The 25,931-nt window shown below is 32.0% G+C and overlaps 1 protein-coding gene across 1 annotated transcript; it reads right to left on the bottom strand.

Annotated features, from left to right (window-relative positions):
• Positions 1-1,787: 1,787 nt before the first annotated feature.
• LOC127700389 (DNA topoisomerase I, mitochondrial-like) lies at positions 1,788-20,862 on the bottom strand. Its single transcript, XM_052203835.1, has 19 exons — positions 20,723-20,862; positions 20,418-20,451; positions 17,627-18,573; positions 17,220-17,302; positions 15,111-15,213; positions 14,558-14,658; positions 13,272-13,387; positions 12,548-12,669; positions 11,918-12,040; positions 11,157-11,344; positions 10,545-10,689; positions 10,090-10,233; positions 9,562-9,816; positions 9,219-9,333; positions 8,753-8,880; positions 8,100-8,194; positions 7,152-7,230; positions 6,062-6,132; positions 1,788-5,341 (listed from the first exon to the last, which is right to left on the bottom strand). Exons 1-19 carry the CDS (start codon positions 20,762-20,764, stop codon positions 5,239-5,241), a joined length of 2,994 nt encoding a protein of 997 aa, XP_052059795.1. The 5' UTR covers positions 20,765-20,862; the 3' UTR covers positions 1,788-5,238.
• Positions 20,863-25,931: the final 5,069 nt, after the last annotated feature.

Here is a 25,931-nt window from a genome sequence, read left to right as displayed (position 1 = left end):
TTGGGGCAAGTATGGACACAACATTCAAGCTTGATACAGCTCTGAATTTGGATTGTGATTAAATATTTGACACAGCATCGGTTTCTGACACAGAAAGAATGTGGTCTAAGAACTTGAATTTTTTTAATTTACCTATTATGGTCCAATGTCCAAAATCAAAATACATGGTTAGATTCAGCATATCAAAGAACCCCATATATTCAATTTTTGTTGAAATCAAACAAAGTTTAATTTTGGACCCCAACTTGGACAAACTTGAAAACTGGGCCCATAATCACAAATCTAAACACATGTTTAGATTCAGCATATCAAAGAACCCCAAGAATTCAATTTTTGTTAAAATCAAACTAAGTTTAATTTTGGACCCTTTAGACCTTAATGTAGACCAATTTAAAAAACGGGACCCAAAATTAATAATCTAAATACACGGTTAGATTTGAAATATCAAAGAACCCCAATAATTCAATTTTAAATGAAATCAAACAAAGTTTAATTTTGGACCCTTTTGACCTCAATATGAACCAATTTGATAGTGGGGCCCACAAATAAAAAATCTAAATACATGGTTAGATTCAGCATATCAAAGAACCTCATATATTCAATTTTTGTTGAAATCAAAAAAAGTTGTTAGATTTGGCATATCAAAGAACCCCAATAATTCAATTTTTGATGAAATCAAACAAAGTTTAATTTTGGACCCTTTTGACCTCAATATGAACCAATTTGATAGCATGGCCCACAAATAAAAAATCTAAATACATGGTTAGATTCAGCATATCAAAGAACCCGATATATTCAATTTTTGTTGAAATCAAACAAAGTTTAATTTTGGACCCCAATTTGGACCAACTTGAAAACTGGGCCAAAAATCTAAAATCTAAATACATGTTTAGATTCAGCATATCAAAGAACCCCATATATTCAATTTTTGTTAAAATCAATCACAAGGGTCAAATGTCAGTCATGGTCTGATGAACCAGACTTTAGAATTTAACACATCCGAAAACCAGGATGCTGCTGCATACAAATTTTGATCCACCCAAGTTCAATGATACAAAAGTTATGCACTGGACACAAAGCCGAAAGGGCAGACAGACAAGGTGATTCCTATATACCTTTACCCCCAAAATTTGATTGTGGGGGTATAAAAATTGCAGTACATAGCAACCACTGGACCACAGACTGCTGTTTTCAAAAAGAGACACATAAAGTGGTGGAGTTAAACATGTTTGTAGACATACAAAACAGGGTTCACTGTATTATAAAATTAATGTCTTTTAAGGAACCTGAACTTTTACAAATCGTGACTTGGATGGAAAGTTGTCTCATTGGCACTCATACCACATCTTCTTATATCTATTGAGAAGAAAAATAAGCAAATGCAGAAATGAAAACAGACAAATGTATATTCGCATTTGATCTCAACTAAAAACAGGCAACCATATCTTGTTAACCAGTCATTCATAACAATTTCTAATTCATACAGCATTATTCCATCATAATTGCATTCTTGCTTATAATAACTTCTAGTTCATATGGCAGTGTCATAATACTGTGGCTAAAAAGTCACTTCTAGTTTATACAGCAGTATCATAATTCAGTGGCTAAAAATAACTTCTAGTTAATACGAAAATGGCCAAAAAATAACTTCTGGTTCATACGACAGTGGCTAAAAATAACTTCTAGTTCAAACGGCAGTCATAATACAGTCGCTAAAAATAACTTCTAGTTCATATTGTATTGTAGATTATTCCATCATTCTGGGTAAAAATAACACAAGTCCCTAGTTTTTATCATCATTTTTAATATCAGACGGTACAGACAATGTGTGGGATACAAACAAGAAACAATGATCCAATAACATTCTGTGGAGTAACAACAATGGCACTTTATCATAGTCATATAATTTTAAAACCAAATTCTAATATTGTAAAATGCATTTGAATCAATTAACTGTAACAAATTGAAATACCCCATTTTGTTAAAATGAAAACTGCATCTGCACATTTATATACCAATCGATTAAAATTCCCATGTTAAGAGTACCATAACAAAGCATTTTTACATCAAGGTATCATTGCATATATGAATGCTTTGCTGTATCTTTTACAACTATTTTATAATGATATTGAGAAAAGTTCAAAATAATCTAGTACATCATATGAGACAGACATTCAAGACATCAATTCATCTTTTACAACTTTTTTATGAGTACAAGTAGTTATATTCATTTCATGCATACATGTTTTATAATTTCCCACACACAAAAATTACATTCAAATAGAAGAAATTTCTATGTCAAACAGTTTTGCTGAAAGACTAGCTAACACAGAACACAAAAAAATACTCTTTGGAATAAATATTTAGTTCGAAATTTTTTTATAAAGTAGATTTTGAGATCAACTTTCCAAATGAAGAATTCATTCATGACAACCAGATTGGCGCTCTTCTCAATCAGCAATTTGTCAGACAGTATTTTTTTGTAGGCAAGTAACTAATTATCTTTAAAAGTACTAATCCCGGCTCTTAGATATGATGTTTCAGCCTTTAGTTACAGCAAATATCAATTCAACTAAATTTAAGATCTGGACGGAAAATGTCATTCATATGTGTCTTCTTATCACAAGATGGAATATACAATATAATAAATATTTTGGATGTTAACACACAATCTGATTTATTCTGTAATACTGTTTTGTTAGATTCATCCAAGACTGAAAGTAATGCTCTTTTGGCATGTGATTTAGCTTAGCTTATATAATGATTATAAACATAATCTTCCACAATAACAGATTTGAGGGGGTGACACATGGGTGCTCATTTCCTAACATCCCAATAGCGTGTCATCCCCCTCAGATTTAGAGACACCTGATCTTTGAGAAACACAAAATAGTGACCTTAACATTCAGCATTTTAAAAATACATTAAACACAAGTACAGATAAAATGTTCCAACACAAATCAAAATGATAATCTGAACAAAGACAAATAATCAACAATTTACCATAAAACAAGAGCTGTCTGTTAAAATTCACATAAAATTGTACAATTAAAAAATACTTTTAAAGTTGTCATAAAATATTTCTATTCAAATGAAGTAAAATCTATTCAGGAAAAATTTATTTTGTTTCAAAAAACTGTTTTTCCCAAAAAGATACTAACATTTTAAAATTTTAAAAAAGTATCAATTTGTCAGAATACAAAGAATCTTCATGAAATACATGTACTAGTTTGGTGAAACAAATATCAAATAGATCAAAATATATTTTACAAATATATATAACTTATGAAATAGAATATTGCAAACATTAGATCACAGTTTGTTTTTGTCCATGCAATAAGGGATTTCCTTACGTTGATCTGAATCAGTAAGTCAATTTGTGATTTGACTTTTACAATTTAATAGAGAAAGACAGTGGAAATAAGCAGTTGAGATAAATCCTGATGTATAAATGATCTTATATATAAAGGTAACCTCTAGATGTCAACAACAAATTATAAAGAATATTACATTTTCAAACACAAGAGGTTTTAATCAATCTCATAATAGATATACAAACTTTGACTTAAAAATTCATAAAATTACACAGGCTTATTTCTACAATTGGTCCCATGATTTGGAAAATGTAACATACAAATATAATATTTACAATATTTATCAGCTTATGAGACTTCCTTTAACTATTAACTGTCAAAATCTTTTTAAGGAACGTTATTGTTATCTGAGCTTATTTCATTTGTAAAATTTATTTTATATAAAACCTAATTGTTGAGTGCTATTCCAGAAAAAGTGGCATTTGATGAAATTTAGTAATATGTGAAGGACGAGAAAAAGCCACCAAGCAACCTATCTTTCCTTCCTTTTTACATAATTTTCCAGAAATAGCCACCACAATACAACTGAAACCATTATCAGCATGTTATAGATGCAAACCATTCAAATATTTTCACCTTATAATCAACAAGATGTTTTAAACAATATATATAACTAGGGATAATGCAAACAAAATCAAAAATAAACCCACATTCATCTAACATACAGTTAAGGCAACCAAAAGTTTTAAGCTGGATTTGTGAATTTGGACATGGGATAAGAACAAGATGAATTAAGTTTGTGACCTTGAACATGGAAAAAAATATTCAAACCTTATTCATAACACACACTTTAGGCAAAAATCTTACCATTTATCATGTACATATTTCATGTTATACAAAAGTTCAAAATCAGAAATAACTTTCAAAGTTAAGACTCCACTCCAATTAACCCTCCACTTTCAACTCTTTTGTGGAAAAAAAGGGGTTATAATTCATTTATTTTTATAGAAAATCTTTTTTCACTTTCAGGATCTTTTATTTCATAATCTTGAAATACTTGCATACTGTTTTATACTTTTTAATATTTATACCACCTAGATCTTCAGTAGGAATTGACGTCTTTAATTTATATTTTCCATAATATACAACTGTGTCAAGATATAATACAACTGTAACCCTCATTACTGTTATCAATAAAGTAAACCTTATTAATGTAATTAATAAAGAACTGGTTTCAATCCCTATTTACTATTCATTTGCATCTGAGCTTTAACTTTTAGCCTTATGGATAAATGATAGGAGAAAGTGTCAACACAAACTACATCTAATTATTTAATTGATCCTCTTTACATCTACTTTTATCTCACCAACTTCATACATGTAAAAGTTTGCTAAAATTCTAAAGGACTACATTTCCACACATACACTTTCTCATGCATCAAAAGTATTTATTTATGTTTTATCATTTTGGTTAATATCAGAAAAAGACATCTCACAATCATATTACACAACTGCAATTCCATTTACACACATACACTCTATATCTACAATAAGTTTTTAATACAATTTCATAAACAGTTCAGCTCTCCGACATTAGCCACTTTTACCTCAAACTTCTTTTTTCTCTTAAATTAAAATAAATATAAAATAACTTAAATAGAGTACAGGTTTTGCGGACACAAGTATAAAACTTTGCTATGAGGGCCTGTAATAATTGTTAAATCTACCTGCTACACATTACATATGGTATTACATACATTACTGACATATTTAAATGTAGAGTGTAGTATCAAAGTATCTGTTAGTTGGGGGAGACCAGTAAGAACACAAGCATTTGGTTGGTTAAGTGAAGAAAACAAGTCACTGGATACCTGTTCAACTTTTGAAAGATTATGTAGACATTGCATTCTAATGTGGACTAGCATCAAAATTCAAATGTTTCATCTGCCATGTCTATTGCCCATCGGAACTTATCTCTCTGTGTCTTATTGTAAACTTTCTCTATTGGAACTTCCCACTTTTTGCACCTGCAACATAAAATATATCTATATATCTATATTTTATAAGGAGAAGAAAAACAATTCACAATGTTATTGTATACAGAACCTGAAAACATCTTTCCACGTTAAAGCAATCTCAGATGGCCATTAATTTGATACTTTAAAATAAATACTTTTAAATTTTCCACCAATGAGGCAGCTTCCATCCTTCTCATATTTGTGACATCACTCCTATTCAGGTTCCATTTAGCCTAATTATAAACACAACTGATCTCTTCATAAGGTCGAAAGAAAAAATCTTTCCATGACAGAATGAGATAAAATTGGTTAAACTGATTTTACTTCATACCAAAATATTAGGGGAAGGAAATTAAGTCTTATTAGGTTGCTGACTATAAGCTGATTGAATCCTAACCTTGGAAGAATGCTTCAATGGTAGAAATTGCCAATGAAAGCCTGCAGCTGAAAATTTTTGTTGTTGTCGACATAAAGAGTTGTCTATCCAAATGCTATTCAGTTTTGACAACTATTTACAATTTTTCTTAACATAAGATGACTTTTTAAAGTGAGGTCTATCCTTCACAGTTATTTCAAAACGAATAATCATTTTTAGATGTTAACATAAATTGCTAAAGTAACTGTACACAATATAAAAATAAAGAGATTATGATTGCCAACGAGGCAACTATCAACCAAAAGTTCAAATGAAGTGGGTGTAAGCAACAATGCATGTTTCCAGGTACTTACCAAGCCACTGAGATTCTGGGGTCCAAATAATTCAGTTTGGAAGTGCCTAAGGCTATTTCTTTGTTCTCATCCTGTAAATAGAGATAAATAATTCCAATTTAATTCTTTGTATAATAATGCTTTTCTAGTTTTAATTTACATACATAATGCCATATATACCATAAAATTCGTAAGGGTTCCGCGGAACCCAGTGTCTCGCCTACTTTTGTTGTTAATCGCAGGCTCAACAAAAATGAGGAAAAAAAATAATAACAATATTCCTTTCAGTACAATCTTTTGATTGTAAGAAGCTTCTGTCCAAGTTTGGTAAAAATCCAGGATAGTTTATGAATCTAATAAATGTTTTAAATCTTTAACTGCAGACTGCATGTAATGTTAACTGGAAGAAAAACTAAGTCCATTTATAAGCAAATTACAGATAAACAGGTACAAAATTTTAACAAAATTTCCTTCTAGATACTAGCTTTTGATCATAAACAAGCTTCTGACCAAGTTTGGTACAAATCCAGGATAGTTTAAGAAAGTTATTAAAATTTTAAAAACTTTAACCACAGAGTGAATGTTATGTTTCCTGGCAGAAAAACTTAGTCCATTTATAAGTAAAATACTGAAAAACAGGATATTTTTTTTACAAAATTTACTTCTGGATACTATCTTATGATCATAAACAAGCTTCTGTCCAAGTTTGGTAGAAATCCAGGATAGTTTAAGTTATTAAAATTTCAAAAACTTTAACCACAGAGTGAATATTTGTGGACGCCGCCGACGACGGAATGTAGGATCGCTATGTCTCGCTTTTTCGACAAAAGTCGAAGGCTCGACAAAAATGAAAATCAACAAAAAGTCACTATACAGTGAAGATATTCTTTAGTAGCAGTAGGGAATTTTTTGTTTCTAAAATTTAACAGCAACACTGGTAAGTGAACCTGGGACCTCTAACACAATAAGCCCCTCTTTTAGCAATCTACCTAAAGGAGTGGTCCACAAGAGCAGGTAACTAATTAGTTAAATATCTAGGTTAAAGGAAGCACTATACTTATCTAATTTTGTATCAATACTTTAAACACCTTTCTGCAAATATCATTATTACCTTATCTGTAGCCTGCACTTCCAGTTTAGTCAGTTGTTCTTCCAATCTATCAACCATCTTTTTCTTTTTCTCTACATTTCTATAACACAAAGTATAATTGCCATGGTCTTGATATTGAATTCCAAAAGATTTCAAATACAATAAAATGTTCTAATTTTCATGCATCAATTTTATTTTAGCATTCAAGTGAAGAACCTACAAAACTTCTTCAACAAGAGCCAAATTTTAAAAGATAATGTAGTTTCATTTGAAATTGAGTTGCTGTATCTCATTAATCTGCTGAACATACACATAAAACAACATATGTGCAGTATATAATTAATCTGTTGAACAAACTTTTCCAATAAAACATGTGCTGTATCTTAAAAATCAAAAGTGTCATGAAGTCTTCTGTGGAGGAAATGAGTTGCCTGTGTTTTTCATTTGGTAAACACATACTCTCCAATTTGATTGAAGCTGTCCGTGTAAGTTTGTTTGGTCTCTGTTGAATTGTAAGGATTAGAGAGTGATTATCATTTATCCTTGGTTATTTAAGGATTTTGCTCCATTGTTCCAAAATAACAAGCTTTTCAAAAGACTGTTACAAATTAAAAGTATATAAATAACGGAAACTTAAAAACCAGAAAAAATGTAGTCTGTGTGCTTGTTTTTGAGATAAAATCAATTGAAAGTTTGACGGGAAATGACTCTCCTTAGAACTTTCATATATATTTAACAAAGGCACCTTTTTTATTTCAAAAACTATGTAGGGATTAGTGGACAAAATTTTTGTTGGCACTACATGGATAAAACTAAGAGGATTCCAAATATCTGAAACGAAGTAAAAAACAAAAATGAGTAGATAACTTCCTTAAATCTTGCTATAGAATGAACCCCTGCTCAGTATTTTGTAAGCTCCCAATGTTGATATTTGGTAGCTATGTGTTGATGGGTTGCTGTAATACTTACTGTTTAGCCTTTTCTGATTTCATGGCTTTATAATCAGCCTTAGCATCTTTCACTCCTTTCTTAGCTTCTTTGATTGCATCTTTCTTGGCAGCAATCTACAGAAAACACACTTTGTCTTTATAGTAAAATATAGAACAGCAATTTTTTGGTGAAAATATATATTTATAGTAAAATCTATAGAATGCACTTGAATCTCATGTAAAATATATATATCTGTGTTGAAGGCCGTACTTTGACCTATAATTGTTTATTTTTTATACATTGTGACTTGGATGGAGAGTTGTCTCATTGGCACTCATACCACATCTTCTTATTTATATCTAAGATTTTTTTGATATGTTCAATACTAACTTCTTACTACAGATATATTTTTATGTTTCTTTCAATGATTTTTTTTGTTTAAATATACATTCTAATTTTTAGCTATACTCAGAGAAACTGAAAGACAAGTCAGGCTACCTAGACATTTTCATACATTGAACCAACCATTCGTTTGCTCTTACTACTATATGCCCATGTTTGATGAAAAAGCAGTGAATACCAATGTATTTGGCTGGACCTGGCCGGGGATGTAACTGACAGCAATCTGCATCCAAGTCAAATATCCTTCCACAAAGACCACTTCGATGTTCAAACTTCTACTGTTTACTTACCTTATTCTGCATGTTTTCCATTTGTTTGTCAAAGTTTTTGGGTGCTGCACGTTGATGGTTACACAATACAGCAACAGCTCTATTGGCTCGGTTGTATGACAGTAATTTAGCAGGAATGGGATCATCAGCTAAAAAATTAAATATAAAACAGTAGATTATTTTTTTTTTCATCACAAAGTTTTTACAAATAATAAGAATCTAGCTCCACACTGTTTGAGAATATATTTCATTATTCATTTATCTTCAATAATTCTTTACAATTGACAAGATTTTTGCAAAAATTCCTTTTTCACAAAGTTTACAATTGAATTAACTTAAAACATTACCATAAGGCAATTTTCGTTGAAAAGAAACAACAACAACGTTTTTTTTTGTTTCTTACATACATTAGACCATAACCCAACTACATCATTTGTTTAGCTATTCTAGTTTATAATCATGACTTAGAGATAACTATGATACTTACGATCTGTCAACAATTTAAGTTGTTCTTGTAATGTTTTTGAAGCATTGAATGTACGGAAGACTTTGGCTGTCAAACCGTCCATCAAGTCATGTAAATGTTTATTCAAAATTCCAGTCTAAAAAATAAAAACAGTCATTTTTACTACCAAGTATGATGAATAATCTGGTCTGATGAAAAAAGCAGAGTATATTTTATATATGCAATTAGGAAGAAGTTCTTTTTATGGACATCATGATATAGGACAATGAAATGTTTCATAATGGACATGTTTTTGTCCATATAAACTGCTTTCCCCTCTAAATTGTAAAACTAACGGTATATACATTTGCAGTAAGTAACTTACATTCAATCTGTCAAATATGTCATCTCCAGGCTGTTTGTTCTCCATAAATAGTGATAAGTTCTTAAACACCCTTTTCTCTATTGCTAATCTGTTATAGTATCTGATAGAATCTTTACCAAGGAAGTCAAACTCCACCACAAATTCTTGATCATCATATTTCTCATGGAGTTTGAGATGTTCTACACGTAGTGAACAACAACCTACAGTGTCTGCTGTTTCTCCTTCTTCCTTTTCATTACCAGCTCTCAAGGCAAGCTAATAAAATAAACATTAAGCATGAACATTTTTCCATAAGAACATTGTGTTCTTTTATATTCTGATAATTGAAAGAAGTATCATATAATATATAATATTAAAGTAATTCAAATTTATATACAAGTTTCTTCCCTATTTGCTATGGGAGGAGGCTAAATCCTTCTTCAATATTTTAATTTCCATATTCACTATTTACTTTTTAAACAAGGTGATTTGAATATATGAACTATTTTACCATACCAACAAGGGAAGTTAGTACATTCAATATATCACCTTATCAATAAAATACATTGCTACAGATCTCTGCCTTATTCTCATCTCTTTAGATTTCCAGTCGTTTCTATATCCTTCCCTTATACTGTCAACACATTTGTATAAATTTCTGGCGGTCTCATATTTCTGCCAATCTTTTTCTCCCTACAATAACAAACACAAGTCATAAATATTGTTAGTGGTCTTTAGGGCTTCTAGTTCATTTAAAACTCTATCTTTTACTGCAAAATGTATTACAAGAGACTCTTTATTTTTCAGTCTTTGTATTACTGATTTAGGCCTGTAAATGTTTTTTCACTGAACATCTATATAGTAAATAGTGAAGTGCATGCTCATTTGTTTATAAGATTAAGTGTTGACACTTTTAGTTTCCTTGGGTACAAATCTACCCTTAAATTACTATTATGGGCGATTGTGCAATTCAAATCTGTAGGTTCTATGCATTTGAAACTTACCTTGAGTCTAGAAGCTGCATTTAACATGACATATTTTGTTTGCCCTTGAATACTTTCAGTCCAGCTAGCCAACCATGACACAGTATTGTCATGTCTAACTTCTTTCCACTTATGTCCAGGAGGTGGTTTTGGTATTTCGGAGTTTCTATAAAACAATCAAACACTTAAAATCAATCCATCCAAAACCAACACAGAATGAAATAAACCCAGTCATATGTGACAAGTTGTAAAAAGTGAAAGGACAAAGCAAAAAAAATGGGAGAGTTGAAGGGAATATAGCAGTCATTTGCACTTCAGGGATTAGTATGTGAACAAAAGTCTACATATTTGTGGAGTAAAATAAATAAGGAATTGAAAGATGTATAATTTATGTACTTGAAAATGAATCTTTTACTTTTTCCAGAGAGAAACTTGCCACTCTGTCTAACAACCCCAACAAGTCCAAAAAAAGGTCACAGCAATATGGACTATAAAAATCTATGCTCTGATTTGATTTTAAATTTCCCAAAATGCAACTTTTTATAAGCATTTTCTTCAAAACACAGAACTTAAGATTACCCTTTCCAATTAAAATTAGTACTGATATCTATAAACTAAGTTGGTAGTACTTACTTGCTGCAGTTAATGATGACATCTCGTGGCAAAACTCTTTTCTTTAACATGCCCTGTTTGGGATGGTCACCACGACCTCTGAATAGACTTGGAGGTTCTATTCTGAAGTTACCTATCTTTTCCTTGTGTCCATCCATAGTACAAGTACCATATTCTGCTAGAATTTCTTCATTTTTCTTTTTTATCACCTTTAAAAAATATTTAACCTATCTATATGCATTCAAGTTTTTCTCAACTCTAGTAATGCTAAAACTAACAGAATTTACATTAACCATTTTGTCAGTTGTAAATTTCAGCAATATATAACTACTAACACTGTTATGTAAAAGAAGATATTCAAATCTGGCACTTTCGATTGTACAAGAAAATTTTCGGACGTGATTTTTGTAATTTCAAATGCGCTTATATAATATGAAATATTTATTTATATTTGCAGTAGATGTTCAATTCATACAAATGCTGATCTTTAAATTGCTGTAAGTCAAATTGTTTGATTCCTTTTTATGCTTAATTCTGCATGGAAAAAAACCCAACCGCCATATGAAAGCAACACAAGGTTATAGAATTATCACCTCTGCCTACCTAACTAATCACACTATTTTTTGCATTGTTCATGAACTTTTTAGCAAGAAGTACTACCGTGTCCATGCAAGATGTGATGGTCATTAGCTTAAATTTTTATACAAATTTTCAAAAAACAGTATTCAATTCAATAATGAATTACTAATGAAAGATATACAATAAAAAATTACTGTCTTTACCAGTTTTTCTTCCTTAGTCATAGCTTTTCTCTCCTCAGTTTTCCTTTTAAAGTAAGCATCAATCTCCTTGAAGTCACACTTTTTCAAGTCTCTGATTTTTTCTCTTTCTTTTGATGTCATAACCTAAATGATTTTAAGACAAAATGGTATTACATTACAATGTCATCAAGATAACACAAATCCTACATCAGCTAAGGATCAAATATGGAGCTGATATGAGTTTAGAATTTGAAATATATAATCTGTTTTCCATTTATTTTACAAAGGCTTTACCTGATATAGATACTAATATTCTCAGTGCCTGTGTTACCAATACTACATACACGATGTTTACTATTATAATATCAGATTAGTGTATGGGGAAGGTAGAGGGAATTGTAAATATTTCAGGAGACAGGTAAGAGGAAATAAGGGAACAAAATAATGTAAAAAAAAGTGCTGATAAAAGTTAATCTTCACTAATACAGACATAAAACTAGGTGGTTTTAGGCAAGACCTTCGAATGAGTACTTTATTTAGTTGTGTTTTTTTTTATATTTTCCATGCATTTCAGTTTGTTAATTTAACTTTGTTATAACAGTAGTTAAATGATTTGGTTTATTAATTTGTTTCTTTTGTTATTTGTCTTACCTTTGTCCAATCCTTCATGAAGTTTTTATTGAAGACGTCTCTTGTTGTGTAGTCATGATCCAACATCCTTCCATAAAATGTAGCTACTTCTTCTGCTTCTTCACTTAGCTTCATTGGCTTTCCTGTCAATGGTAAATAAGTTCTCAATATAATAGCAGTATATATTTGCTTTCCAAACAATATGTGTAAAAATTAATGTTCCAGAAAATCCTAATCAGGTAAATTTAGGTTTGTTTATAGATTTTACATATTGTGATCTCTATAACTTGATAAAGCATGTGTTGTAACTCCCAAAAATCATATTTATTCTAATGATGGTTACCATTATACTTTGGAATGTCATGTCATGTTTTTACTGAATGAATAAGATCCTGTGACCTTCGCTTACAAGGATCTGACAACACTATGTTCCTCTATCTGTTCTAATAATTATAACATCAACTAATGAAGTTTCAGACTTTTTTTATAGTGTGTATCAATACTTATAAATCTGATGATCCTGAAAATGTTTCAAGTTAGAAAGTAGAACAGATTAGTGTCAGATCTTTGTATTAAAGCAAAGCATGGACACAGGATTTATATTTCAGTAAGATTATTTTTTTTTATTTCATTTCCGTGTGCAGAGACTGTTAACAGGTACAAGTCTGATTTTGTCACACTGGCATATAAGGAATATACTGAGTGCCTTATGTATTTATCCAGACAATGGTAACAATTGTCCTACCATCATAATAAAATTGAACATCATCAGGAAGGGGTTCATATTCAGGTGCAAATACAACTCCTTTATGTTCTAAAAAATTCCATTTGACACCATCTGCACGTCTTTCCTCCTCCCACCTGAAATAAGTTCAAAAGGTCAATATCACACAAGAGGTATTATCTGTTCAAATATGGGTTCATATACAAATATATCATGCTTACAAGGGGTATTTTTAGCAAATACCCCTTGTAAGCATGATATAATTGTTTAATTCCACCGAATGTTCTTTGTATCCATCTTGACCTCAAAAAGTTTATTGTAATCAGGTATCATATGGAGTTTCTACTTGAATGTATAATTTTTGTATATACTGCAGCTGTGCTATTTGCGCAGTCAAATTGCATTGGCCTTAAAATCATTTCTGATCATTTTTGATGTACAGTCACTGACCTTATATATATATATCCCTGTTTATGATAAGCTGGTTCTCGGCTGACTACTACACTTTGTTCATCAGTTTGAGTGAAGCGTAATACAAGCGGATTCCAGTTTATGTTTATGACCGGTTGACAATGTGTTTCCGTTGAGATTTATTTATGACGTCATTAAAAGTACAAGTTCGCGGAATTTTGACGTCATTCGCTCCAAATTCAATAACGATGTTTTTATCCTAAATATTTCACTTGGAACCGTATAAGTTAAGAATGACCATAAATTTGTCCTATTTGATTAGAAATAATTCATTGGGTTATTTTTAGACATGGTATTCCCCATCTGCCATGGTATTTGCTAGTAAATACCCCAGCACATGGAATTCCCTAATGACAAATACCCCGGCAGAGAAAAGAAAATCTCAATACATAGAAATTGGTGAAAAATACCATGTCTCTCATCCAATCAAAATACAGCATTATTACATAAGGTGGAATTATTTAATAAATGTTATTGAATATTCATGAACATTTTGATTGTGTAGTTGTATTGAAAAGAAAAGAGAAATATGGGCAAGAAAAAAACAGATTTAATTAAATGAATAGACAATAATGGGGTGCTAAAATATAAAGAAAAGAGAATAATGCATAAAAAAAATGGGCTAAACAAACAGGATTGTGAAATTGAGTTTTTAAAGGGATTGTTCTACAAATGTTTATTCTACATAATACATGTATTTGTTTGCTGAAGTTCCTAAGGCAAATATATTACATGCAACTTAATGATTCCTCATACAACAAACAGGTCATAATTATATAACTCATTAGTTGTACAGTTAAGCATACAAATGCATTGTTATTTGAATAAAGTCATACCATTTCCAAACCTCCTGCTTTTCCTCTTCCCCCTTCTTCTTTTTCTTTTTTGGAGATGCAGTTCCTTGTTTAACCTCATTTTTTACTTTCTTTTTCTTTTTCTGTAATGAAATTAGACTTTTAGACAGCAGATATTTCCAGTTTAATTATCTAGTTTTTTAGTTTGTCATAATACTGAGTGATCAAGTGTCAAGTAATTTACTTCCAATAAGGATATTTCTATGTTATATACTTTTCCAAGCCCCTATCTATGCTACAGCTATTATCAACAGCCAATGGCATCATAGTTTTGAGTGTAATGCATTGCTTTTGTAATAGTCACTCAGTTTACAGATGTATACAAAAATTTAGTTCAACTTATCCTATTTTGTTGTGAAAAATTTATTTGTGTCGGACTGCATACCCAGTCTATTGATTAAAAGTGGCGTTGCTACATGAGCAATTTGCATAAACATTTCCAATGGAGCAATGCATAATGTTTCAGTCCTTTGAGACTGTACAAGGTAATTTGCCAGGGTAGAAGTTTAATATCTATATAACTTTATAAACTTACTAATGGTTTCTCCTCCTCAGAATCATCATCATAATTAGAAGATTTCCTTTTCTTTGGTTTTTTGGAATCTTTTTCTTTCTTTACTTTCTTTGCACTTTCCATTCTGAAGTCAAACATCAGAAATGTTATTCTCTTGATTAATCAGACTTAAAAAAAATTGTCACTGTCAATGGAATAAACACTTCTATAAGAAAACCAAAGAAGTAATCTACACAACAGGCAGTTCTAGTTCTGCACTTCTAGCAATGGAACCACTTAAAAACTTTTTTGGTTAAAAAGGTTCCAAATCACTTGTATTTCTGCATTGATTTATGCATGGCATATAAGAGATGAACATTTTTTTTTAGATAATATTTAAATGGATGTATAAAAACCAACAACTTTATTTATGACATAAATGAAAAATAGATATAACAAACAGCAAATAACAACAACCAAGAGTGCACACGCTGAAATGTCTCGCCTTCTTTACTAATCATTGATATTATGTTGATAGTCCTAAATATAAAGCTTTATTACAACTGTCACATAAACTTAACATTAACCAAGTAAACTAAAAATTGACCAATGAACCATGAAAATGAGGTCAAGGTCAGATGAACCATGCTAGGCAGGCATGTACAGCTAACAATTCTTCCATACAACAAATATAGTTGACCTATTGCTTATAGTTTAAGAAAAACAGACCAAAACACAAAAACTTAACACTGAGCAATGAACCTTGAAAATGAGGTCAAGGTCAAATAAAACCTGCGTGACTGCCAAATAGATCATAAAATATTTCCATACACCAAATATAGTTGAACTATTGCATATAGTATTAGAAAAAAAGACCAAAACTCAAAAAACTTAACTTTGACCACTGAACCATGAAAATGAGGTCATGGTCAGATGACACCTGCCCGCTAGACATGTACACCTTACAATCATTCCATACACCAAATATAGTAGACCTATGGCATACAGTATAAGAAAAACAGACCAAAACACAAAAACTTAACTATAACCACTGAACCATGAAAATGAGGTCAAGGTCAGATGACACCTGCCAGTTGGACATGTACACCTTACAGTCCTTCCATACACCGAATATACAAGACCTATTGCTAATAGTATCTGAGATATGGACTTGACCACCAAAACTTAACCTTGTTCACTGATCCATAAAATGAGGACCTTGCAAGGTACGCACATACCAAATATAGTTGAACTATTGCATATAGTATTAGAAAAAAAGACCAAAACTCAAAAACTTAACTTTGACCACTGAACCATGAAAATGAGGTCAAGGTCAGATGACACCTGCCCTCTAGACATGTACACCTTACAATCATTCCATACACCAAATAAAGTAGACCTATGGCATACAGTATAAGAAAAACAGACCAAAACACAAAAACTTAACTATAACCACTGAACCATGAAAATGAGGTCAAGGTCAGATGAACTCTGCCAGTTGGACATGTACACCTTACAGTCCTTCCATACACCGAATATACAAGTCCTATTGCTTATAGTATCTGAGATATGGACTTGACCACCAAAACTTAACCTTGTTCACTGATCCATGAAATGAGGTTGAGGTCAAGTGAAAACTGTCTGACGGGCATGAGGACCTTGCAAGGTACGCACATACCAAATATAGTTATCCTATTACTTATAATAAGAGAGAATCTAACATTACAAAAAATCTGAACTTTATTTTCAAGTAGTCACTGAACCATGAAAATGAGGTCAAGGACATTGGACATGTGACTGACGGAAACTTCGTAACATGAGGCATCCATATACAAAGTATGAAGCATCCAGACCTTCCACCTTCTAAAATATAAAGCTTTTAAGAAGTTAGCTAACGCCGCCGCCGCCGGATCACTATCCCTATGTTGGGCTTTCTGCGACAAAAGTCGCAGGCTCGACAAAAGCCAACAACTTTATTTATGACATAAATGAAAAATAGATATAACAAACAGCAAATAACAACAACCATGCTCATTAGAATACTACAGGTATTTGCTGGTTGTAAATTAGTTGCAAAAAATCAATGATTAGTACGTATACTATTCAAACTTTGCTTGTCAATGCTTTCTGGGTAAACTGAACAATACATACCTGGCTGAAAGTGGCTGGTCATCTTCATCATCAGATTCAGGTTGTTCTCTCTTTACTGGTTTCTCTTGTTTAATTCTTTTAGACTGTCAACCAGAAAAAAAGAGTTATATTCTTGCATTTAGAGCTTGGATTACGTATATATATGCAAGTTAGGATTCATAAACATGGCCGGCCGGTCATCTTCTGTGTTGTTTTTCTGTTGCTATGAACATTTAGGTACTTCCATAGTCTTGCGTTGTTATCCATAAAGAATTTGTATATGTTTGTTTAGACCATTGTGCATATTTGAATTGTATTTATTTCAGTCTGATCATTAAAAAATACAAAAATCAAATAATTTTGAGAGCATCCTTTGTTTGGTACATTAAAAAGAAAGTTTAAGAGATTAACCTAATCATTTTACTTACCAAAGGTACATCATCATCACTCAACGTTTCTTCTTTAGGAGCTTTATTTGGAGACATCTTTATAGGAGATCCTGGTTCAGTTTTGATATCGACTTCCATAGTCTCTTTCTGGAGCTCCTCATTGGGTTCTTCTCTGATATTTTCATATTCTTTTTGCCTCTCTGCTCTGTTCTCCTTATCTTCTTTTTGTCTTTCTTTCTCTCTATGCTCTGATTTGGATGATGACTCCTTGTGTTTGCTAGGGGAACCATCCCTATGCTTTTCAACTGAGCTACTGCTTGACTTGTGCTTGTCAGCAGAGCTACTACTTGACTTATGTCTATCACTTGAGCTGCTGCCTGACTTGTGCTTGTCACTTGAACTGCTACTTGACTTATGCTTATCACCAGAACTACTACCTGATTTGTGTTTGTCACTTGAACTACTGCTTGACTTGTGTTTTTCTGCATCTTTACTAGAACTTTCTTTGTGTCTATCTTTATCTTTGCTAGAACTAGAGCTTGAACCTCCCTCTTTTGATGATGAGCTCTGAGGCTTGTCTTTGGAATGACTGGAGCTTGAACTGTGTCCTTCCCTATGCTTACTACTTGAGCTACTGCCTCCTTCCTTATGTTTACTACTAGAGCTGCTGCTACTATGTTTATGGGAAGAGCTTGATGAGCTCCCTTCCTTGCTTTTGCTACTACTTGAGCTATGTCCATCACGATGCTTGCTACTAGATGAACTCCCATCCTTGTGTTTGCTGCTGCTGCTGTGTTTACTGGAGCTTGAACCATCTTTATGTTTTGACGAACTGTGGGATGAGGAATGCTTTGAACCTGAGGAACTGTGGTGTCCTTCACTTTTTCTAGAAGAGCTATGGTTGCTCAAATGTCCATTCTGTTTTGACTCATCAATATGGTTCGCACTGCTGGTCTCTTCAATTAATTTAGCTTTCATTTCAGCAACTGTGAAGATAAGAAATCAAGCAAAAATTTTATTGAAATTATTTTTGTACTTTGAAAAATTTTGTCAGAGGAATATCAGACATTTTCATAAAATATACATATTTTATCATGGATTGTTGCCATGGTAACTCGTTAAATGCGAAATATTTTTATATTATCTCTACACCTAGTATGATAACATATAGGACAAATTTAAGAAAATATATGGTAACTTTATAAATTGGACTAATTAATATTTGGGCAAAATAAAAAGGCCTTATTGGTCCTACTTCTTATTGTTCAATAGACAACTTTCAAATTCGTGCACATTACGGTAAATTTCCCATGTGACAATACTTAAGATATTACGGCACAGTAAGAACCTATTGATTTGACGACCTTGTTTACTTCAATTGACCCCGGTCAACCAGTGTAACTAATTCATAAAATAAAATAAACAACTTGACATTGGTGTATTCAGAATATGTGACATGTATTCTAACATTACAACTACCTTTACAAAATAACCACTTTTGGTTAGAATTATCTCCAAGCAGTTTAATCATTGAAGAGTATTTTTGATAGGGAAAAAGGGTATCAGGTCCGTTTGTGCCCAAAACACTTTCGCACCAAATTTTTTTTCAAATTCAAGTTGAAATATTAGATATTTTTTTATATGTATATACAAAAAAAAAAAATATTTTCCTGAATAAAAATTGAGGAATTATTATATGAATAATTTTTTTTTTTTTTGCATCAATTTGATGATTAATTATTGAATGTTAATTATGTACAAATGTATGATTACTGCTAATTGGTATTTATACACAGCTAAATTTGGTATTATTGTTGTGTGTTTCAAAATCATGATTGTTGTTTTAACTTGCTTTGATGTAAATACTGCATGTATTTAGCTTGGTATGAGTAAAACATTGAAGATTTTAAAAGAAAAACACGAAAGATAATTGATTTTATCAGCTTGCCCCTTTTGATCTCATTTTATTTTGAAACAATGATAAAAAAATTTATATCACAACACTAACCATACTAATTTAAGATTTATTCAGCACAAAAAAAAAACACATGAGAATCTCACTTTTTTTTGAAACAATGAAAACATAAATTTATAGCAATGCACTAACCAATAGATGATTGAGATTTATTCAATACAAAAAACAAACGTTGTTAGAATCTCACTTTAATTAGAAACAATGATTTTTTTATAGCAATACACTAACCAAAACATGATTAAGATTTATTCAACATAAAAAAATGTTGTCAGAATCTCACTTTATTTTGAAACAATGAAAAAAAAAATATTTACAGCAATACACATATTTTACCAAAACTCGATTACAAAATTATTAAACACAAAACCAATAAAAAGGGTGCGAATGTGTAGAGTGCGAAAATGAAAGGGGGCAAACGTTAATGGGCGCGAACGTGTTTTTGGGCGAATGGACCCAGATTCGGAAAAAAGGGGGGTGTACAAGATACTTATCACAAGAATGCATAAGAACATGTATGTTTTTTTCTTTCCTATTTCAAAAAGTATTTAAACGTATTATATCATTATATACACAATTCTGAATTTTTTAGACACATCACACATTTTCCCACAAGTTTCTGTTGTGGATAACTATTAAAATCAATCTTTTTTTACTTTTGAATTTTAATAATAATAATTAGTTTTAAATTACTCTTTTATCAACAAACTTATGTTAGAATATATTTAAATTCAACAAACGATGCCACTATTGCGGCTTACAACCGAAAAAGTTTACGCTTGAGTTACCTGCCTTTACAGACTACAGTCTGGACTTAGCCATTTTGTCGATATTTCAAAGATATGCAAAAATACTCACCGCTTTGTTGGCTCTCAACGAAATCACCAGCACCCTTCAAATAAAGAAAACATAACAATTTTATATCATCTACAAATATACCAAATACAGAAATTTAGCAGCCACCCACTATTGGTTTAATTTAAAGATAAAATCGTCAAAAAAGTCACTGTTTCAAAGTCGGACTTAGAAATTTTGCGGCCATCTTGACTTTGTCATTTTCTCGGTTCTTTGTTCGAATAATTTCTGGTATGTGTACAGAGTAAAAGGCTTATTGAACATATATAAAGACCAAAAATAATTATTGATATACACATTCTACATACCTCAAGCATTCCAGGTTGTTCAGTCTCCATCGGAGATTCCATTACACAGATAGTTTTTTTCTATCAGGGTCCACGTTTTATGGCGAAGCAATTTGTGCTGAAACGGCTAAGTCCATAGAATAGCAGTCTGCGCATGTTTGAAAACCCCGGATTTAACCACCTGTGATTTTTAATTGTAACGCGGGAATTTTAAATGCTATTTTCATAAGCCTTCGGAAAAATATTATGTATTATGCCTGGCTAATATAAAGAATTTCATAGTACTATAAAAAATACTTTCTATTTAATATCCAGATTGGAAGATGAGAACAATTTATTAATATGTTAACGAGAATTAAAATGTTTAGGGGGCTTATAATTTTTTACCTGGGAAGGGGGGCTGGAAATCAAACATATAAAATTTTCTTGACCCCCCCAATAATATTTCACTATTTTTATTTTGCCCCCCCCTTAAAATATTTTAAAAAAATGTGATCCCCCTCTATCAAACATGCCAAAATTTTAACATACAAAACACTTACCTTTGACAAAAATAATATGTAGGATATACTTGAAGATTCAAAAGTTCACAAATGTTTCATTAGAGATAAAATTGATCCCCCACTTTGAATTTATAAACAAAATTGAACCCCCCCCTTTTCCACTTCAGAAAAAACTTGACCCCCCCCTTTTCCACTTCAGAAAAAAACTTGATCCCCCCTTTTCCACTTCAGAAAAAACTTGATCCCCCCCATATTTTGACAAGCCCCCCCCCCCTTTTTCCCAGGTAAAAAGATGATAGTGTCCCTAAATGGCATGTCATATCATGTCAGTCTGGCCTGGGACTATTCTGAGACTACTATGTTGTAGTCTCAGGACTATTATACTAATATATTATGTCCCAGGTCTGGCCCTGATTTTCTTCTACTTCTTCTACCATATAGTGACCGCCTTCAATTAATTGAAGATTATGTCACAGGAGAATGACTTACAACAAGACATAGATTAATACTATACTAATTAGAAATAGCGGGAAAATGAAAATTACAAATGTACAATTAGTTGATGTGAATAGTTGACTTTTAATATTGATGTTTTGAAATTGAAGATTTGAAAGAGTCTACTGATGTGCAATTTACGATGCTATCTGGTAGTTTGGTTTCAGTCGGTTATTGTTCTTCGGAAACAAAATTATTTTCTATACTGTGTTTTGCAGGATGGCATTAGGAAACTGTTCGAATTTGAATGTCTTGTTTGTCTCTGTTGTGGAATTAATTTATCATTTTTAGGTATTGCAACCTTTTCGTTTTCTATTTTGTATAGCATTACCAATCGTGCATCTTTTCTTTTGTCAGAGAGGCTGCGCCATTCAAGGTGTCAGTGTAACATGTTACCAACGCTTGAGGTGTTTCTGTATTTGTTGGTAACAAAACGGTCAGCCCTCCTTTGAACTTTTCCAATGCTATCTATGTCTTGTTGTAAGTAAGGGTCCCAAACAGAGCAAGCATACTCTAGTGATGGTCTACTCTTACTAGGGACTTGTATGCATGCTCTTTAATGGATGTTGAGTTAATATTTAGGTTCCTCCTTAGAAAGCCGTGTGCTATTTGCTTTCTTGCATATAATTGTTTATGTGCACATCCCATTTAAGGTTTTAACTGATGGTTACCCCAAGATATTTCGCTGTTGTTACATGTTCTAAAGAATGATTGTGTAATGTGTAGTTAAATGTGATTGTTTTTTTTTTGTTTCTGGTGACTGAGATAACATTACACGTATCTGGGTGGAATGCCATTTCCACAATACACTTATCCGGGTGGAATGCCATTTTCAACGAAGTTTCCCATGATGCCAATTTGTTAAGATCTTTTCGTAATGTAGATGAATCAGAATTTGATTTAATTGCCAAATAAACTATGGTGTCATCTGCAAATAAACGCACTGTAAATGTAAGACCAGATGGAATATCGTTTATGTAGTAAAGGAAAAGACTTAATTGGTACAAGAACTGACCCCTGTGGAAACCCTGACTCAACTGTTACATACTCAGACCCCCCCCCCCCCCCCTCAAATACTACTGCCTGCTTGCGATTACTTAAAAAAAATTGTATCCAGAAAGTTAATTCCCCCTGTATCCCGTAATGGTGCAGTTTGTTAATGAGAAGTGAATGTGAAACTTTATCAAATGCTTTTGAGAAATCCATGACTAAAATATCTAGATATAAGAAGATGTGGTATGAGTGCCAATGAGACAACTCTCCATCCAAGTCACAATTTGTAAAAGTAAACCATTATAGGTCAAAGTACGGCCTTCAACACGGAGCCTTGGCTCACACCGAACAGCAAGCTATAAAGGGCCCCAAAAATGACTAGTGTAAAACCATTCAAACAGGAAAACCAACGGTCTAATCTATATAAAAAACGAGAAACGAGAAACATCATCAAGTTATGAGCCACATCAACAAACGACAACCACTGAACATCAGGTTCCTGACTTAGGACAGATGCAAACAAATGCAGCGGGTTTAAACGTTTTAATAGGCGCCAACCCTCACCCTAACCTGAAACAATAGTGTAACATCACAACATAGAAAGACATACTATAAAATATCAATTGCAATGGCTTAACTCAATCAAAAGACATATTAACAAAAACAAGTGAACATACACCGAACGAATACATTTGATCTATGACACAATGTAAATACAAAATAAATAAAACAAGGGGGTTAGATGTAAAACAATATCAGAAAGACAACCATAACCTTGGACAAAATGCCGCCAACTAAAATAACGTACACAAATAAAAATAATTTTGTCGTAAGGTATACATGGAGTACGGAAATATTTTTTACAAAATAAAATCTGTTGGTTTACCATTTTCCATGTTGTGTGAAAAAATCGTCTATAAATTCAAGTAATTGTATTTCACAGGATCGACCTCTGCGAAATCCATGCTGTAGGGGATATACGATGTTGTAATTATCTGCATGTTTCATGATGTGTGTAACCACCAAATATTCTAGAAGTTTGCAGCAAATACATGCGAGGGATATAGGGCTGTAGTTTTCAGGGTTATATTTTTTACCTTTTTGTACACAGGGGAATATTTGATTTGGAACCATAGATATAATAGCCATAGATAATGGCTATTATATCTATGCTTGGACATAACGTTATCATAGTCCCAGATTTTATGACGATTCTTCTTTGTTCACTGTAGTCAAGGATTTGTACAGAATTTTACTATACGCTGACTCCTGGCTGTAGTACTTGCGGATCTACAGTGCAACAGTATTAAACGTATACATGGAATCTGATGTTCAGTAGTTGTCGTTTGTTGATGTGGTTCATAAGTGGTTCTCGTTTCTCGTTTTTAATAATAGATTAGACCGTTGGTTTTCCCGTTTGAATGGTTTTACACTAGTAATGTTTTTGGGGCCCTTTATAGCTTACTGTTCGGTGTGAGCCAAGGCTCCGTGTTGAAGACCGTACTGTGACCTATAATGGTTTACTTTTATAAATTTTGACTTGGATGGAGAGTTGTCTCATTGGCACTCACACCACATCTTCTTATATATATAAACAATCCAACATGGATTTATATGCTGATATTTCAACATTGCATTTTCATGATAAGAAAATTAAAAAAATTAACAGCATATTGCAAAATGATTTAAATGCTGTGCAATCTTGGTGTAACAATAACAGTATGAAAATCAGTGCACACAAAACGAAGTCTATGAAATTAAGTTAAACAAAATCTATGCGACTGTCATACAAGTGAGAGGTTTAGCTAGCTATAAAACCAGGTATAATCCACCATTTTCTTCATAAGGAAATGCCTGTACTAAGTCAGAAATATGACAGTTGTTTTTCATTCATTTGATGTGTTTGAGCTTTTGATTTTGCCATTTGATAAAGGACTTTCCGTTTTGAATTTTCCTTGGAGTTCGGTATTTTTGTTATTTTACTTTTTTCAAAACAAAAATTTACACAACTACTCAGAATTATGTATTACCATTAACAAAACCGGTATTCAGAATGTCCATTCTTTCAAATTACTTGGAATTGATATTGATGAAAATTTAAGCTGGAAAGAACATGTTGATCGTATATGTAAGCTTATCTCAGAAAAAAGCAGTTGTAAGTGTTTAAATGAAAGTTTGCAGGATTTATGAGTTGAACATCAACTAATAAACACGATTTAGATCTATTTTGATAAGATAAAAATGTATTTAAGTCAGATTTTTTGCGAAATGTATGTGCGTACAGTGTCAGGGTAACATGTTTCAAATGATTTTTTCCCTATTTTCTGATAGCCTTGCTATCTGCAAAAGGATTTATTTTAAAACGTTAATAATGCTGTTACCAATAAATTTATCAATCACAGCAATATTATACTTGTTAAAAGTGCAATTACGTGTAGGAAACCAAAATCTCAACTGAAAAACATTATCACTTCATCAAAGGGAGTGGTAATTTCACAACAGCATTCAAAAATGAAGAAATTTGTCTATCCTCTAATGTCTATCCTGTTACTATGGTTACTATATGGTTACAGTAACAGGATAGACAATATTTGACAGAAACGTCTTTAAAAAGTTTATAATTACATATGGTTTTACACATAATGAAATGTTTGGTTGTTTGAACTCATTTAAAGGTTACAACGTTAACGTCTTAATCTTCGCATTTTAGCATATACAAATGCAATACTGCTATCGGTAACAGGATAAACAAAAAGGATAACAGGATATAACTTGATATGGTGATATATCGTCAACGTACGTTCCTGTTAACAAACAAAAAAATGAAAAAAGTAAACCAACATGCGAGGGAATTACTTGATGGTGGGTTTAATAGAAAGAGAAAAAAAATTCAGAACAATATCAGTTGCTACTTTAGACTTGCGTTGCTGGTCAGGGGCGAAGCCAGACATTAAATGAACTGTAGGCACAAATTAAGGCAGGGGGTCTGGGGGCTGTTGAAGGCCCCGGCTCAGGGGTCAAAGCCCCCGACGAAAAACGGTTTTCAGCATTTCTAGATGAAAAATTTTCGATTTTGATGTACACAAAACATAATGTTATAAAAAAATGTTATTGAAAATAATGACAACGCAATTTGTGTCACTCTGAGTTTTTTTTTTACTTTTCATGAGCTGGACCATTATGGCCTTAATCGTCTAACTTTTAGATTCTTTCTCCATCCCTTTTAAGATGCACGTGAA

The sequence above is a fragment of the Mytilus californianus genome, unplaced genomic scaffold (genome assembly GCF_021869535.1).
Source record: "Mytilus californianus isolate M0D057914Y unplaced genomic scaffold, xbMytCali1.0.p SCAF_5, whole genome shotgun sequence".
Lineage (NCBI taxonomy): Eukaryota > Metazoa > Mollusca > Bivalvia > Mytilida > Mytilidae > Mytilus > Mytilus californianus.
Note: the sequence above shows the minus strand (reverse complement) of the source record. Positions and strands in the feature narration are given on the sequence as shown.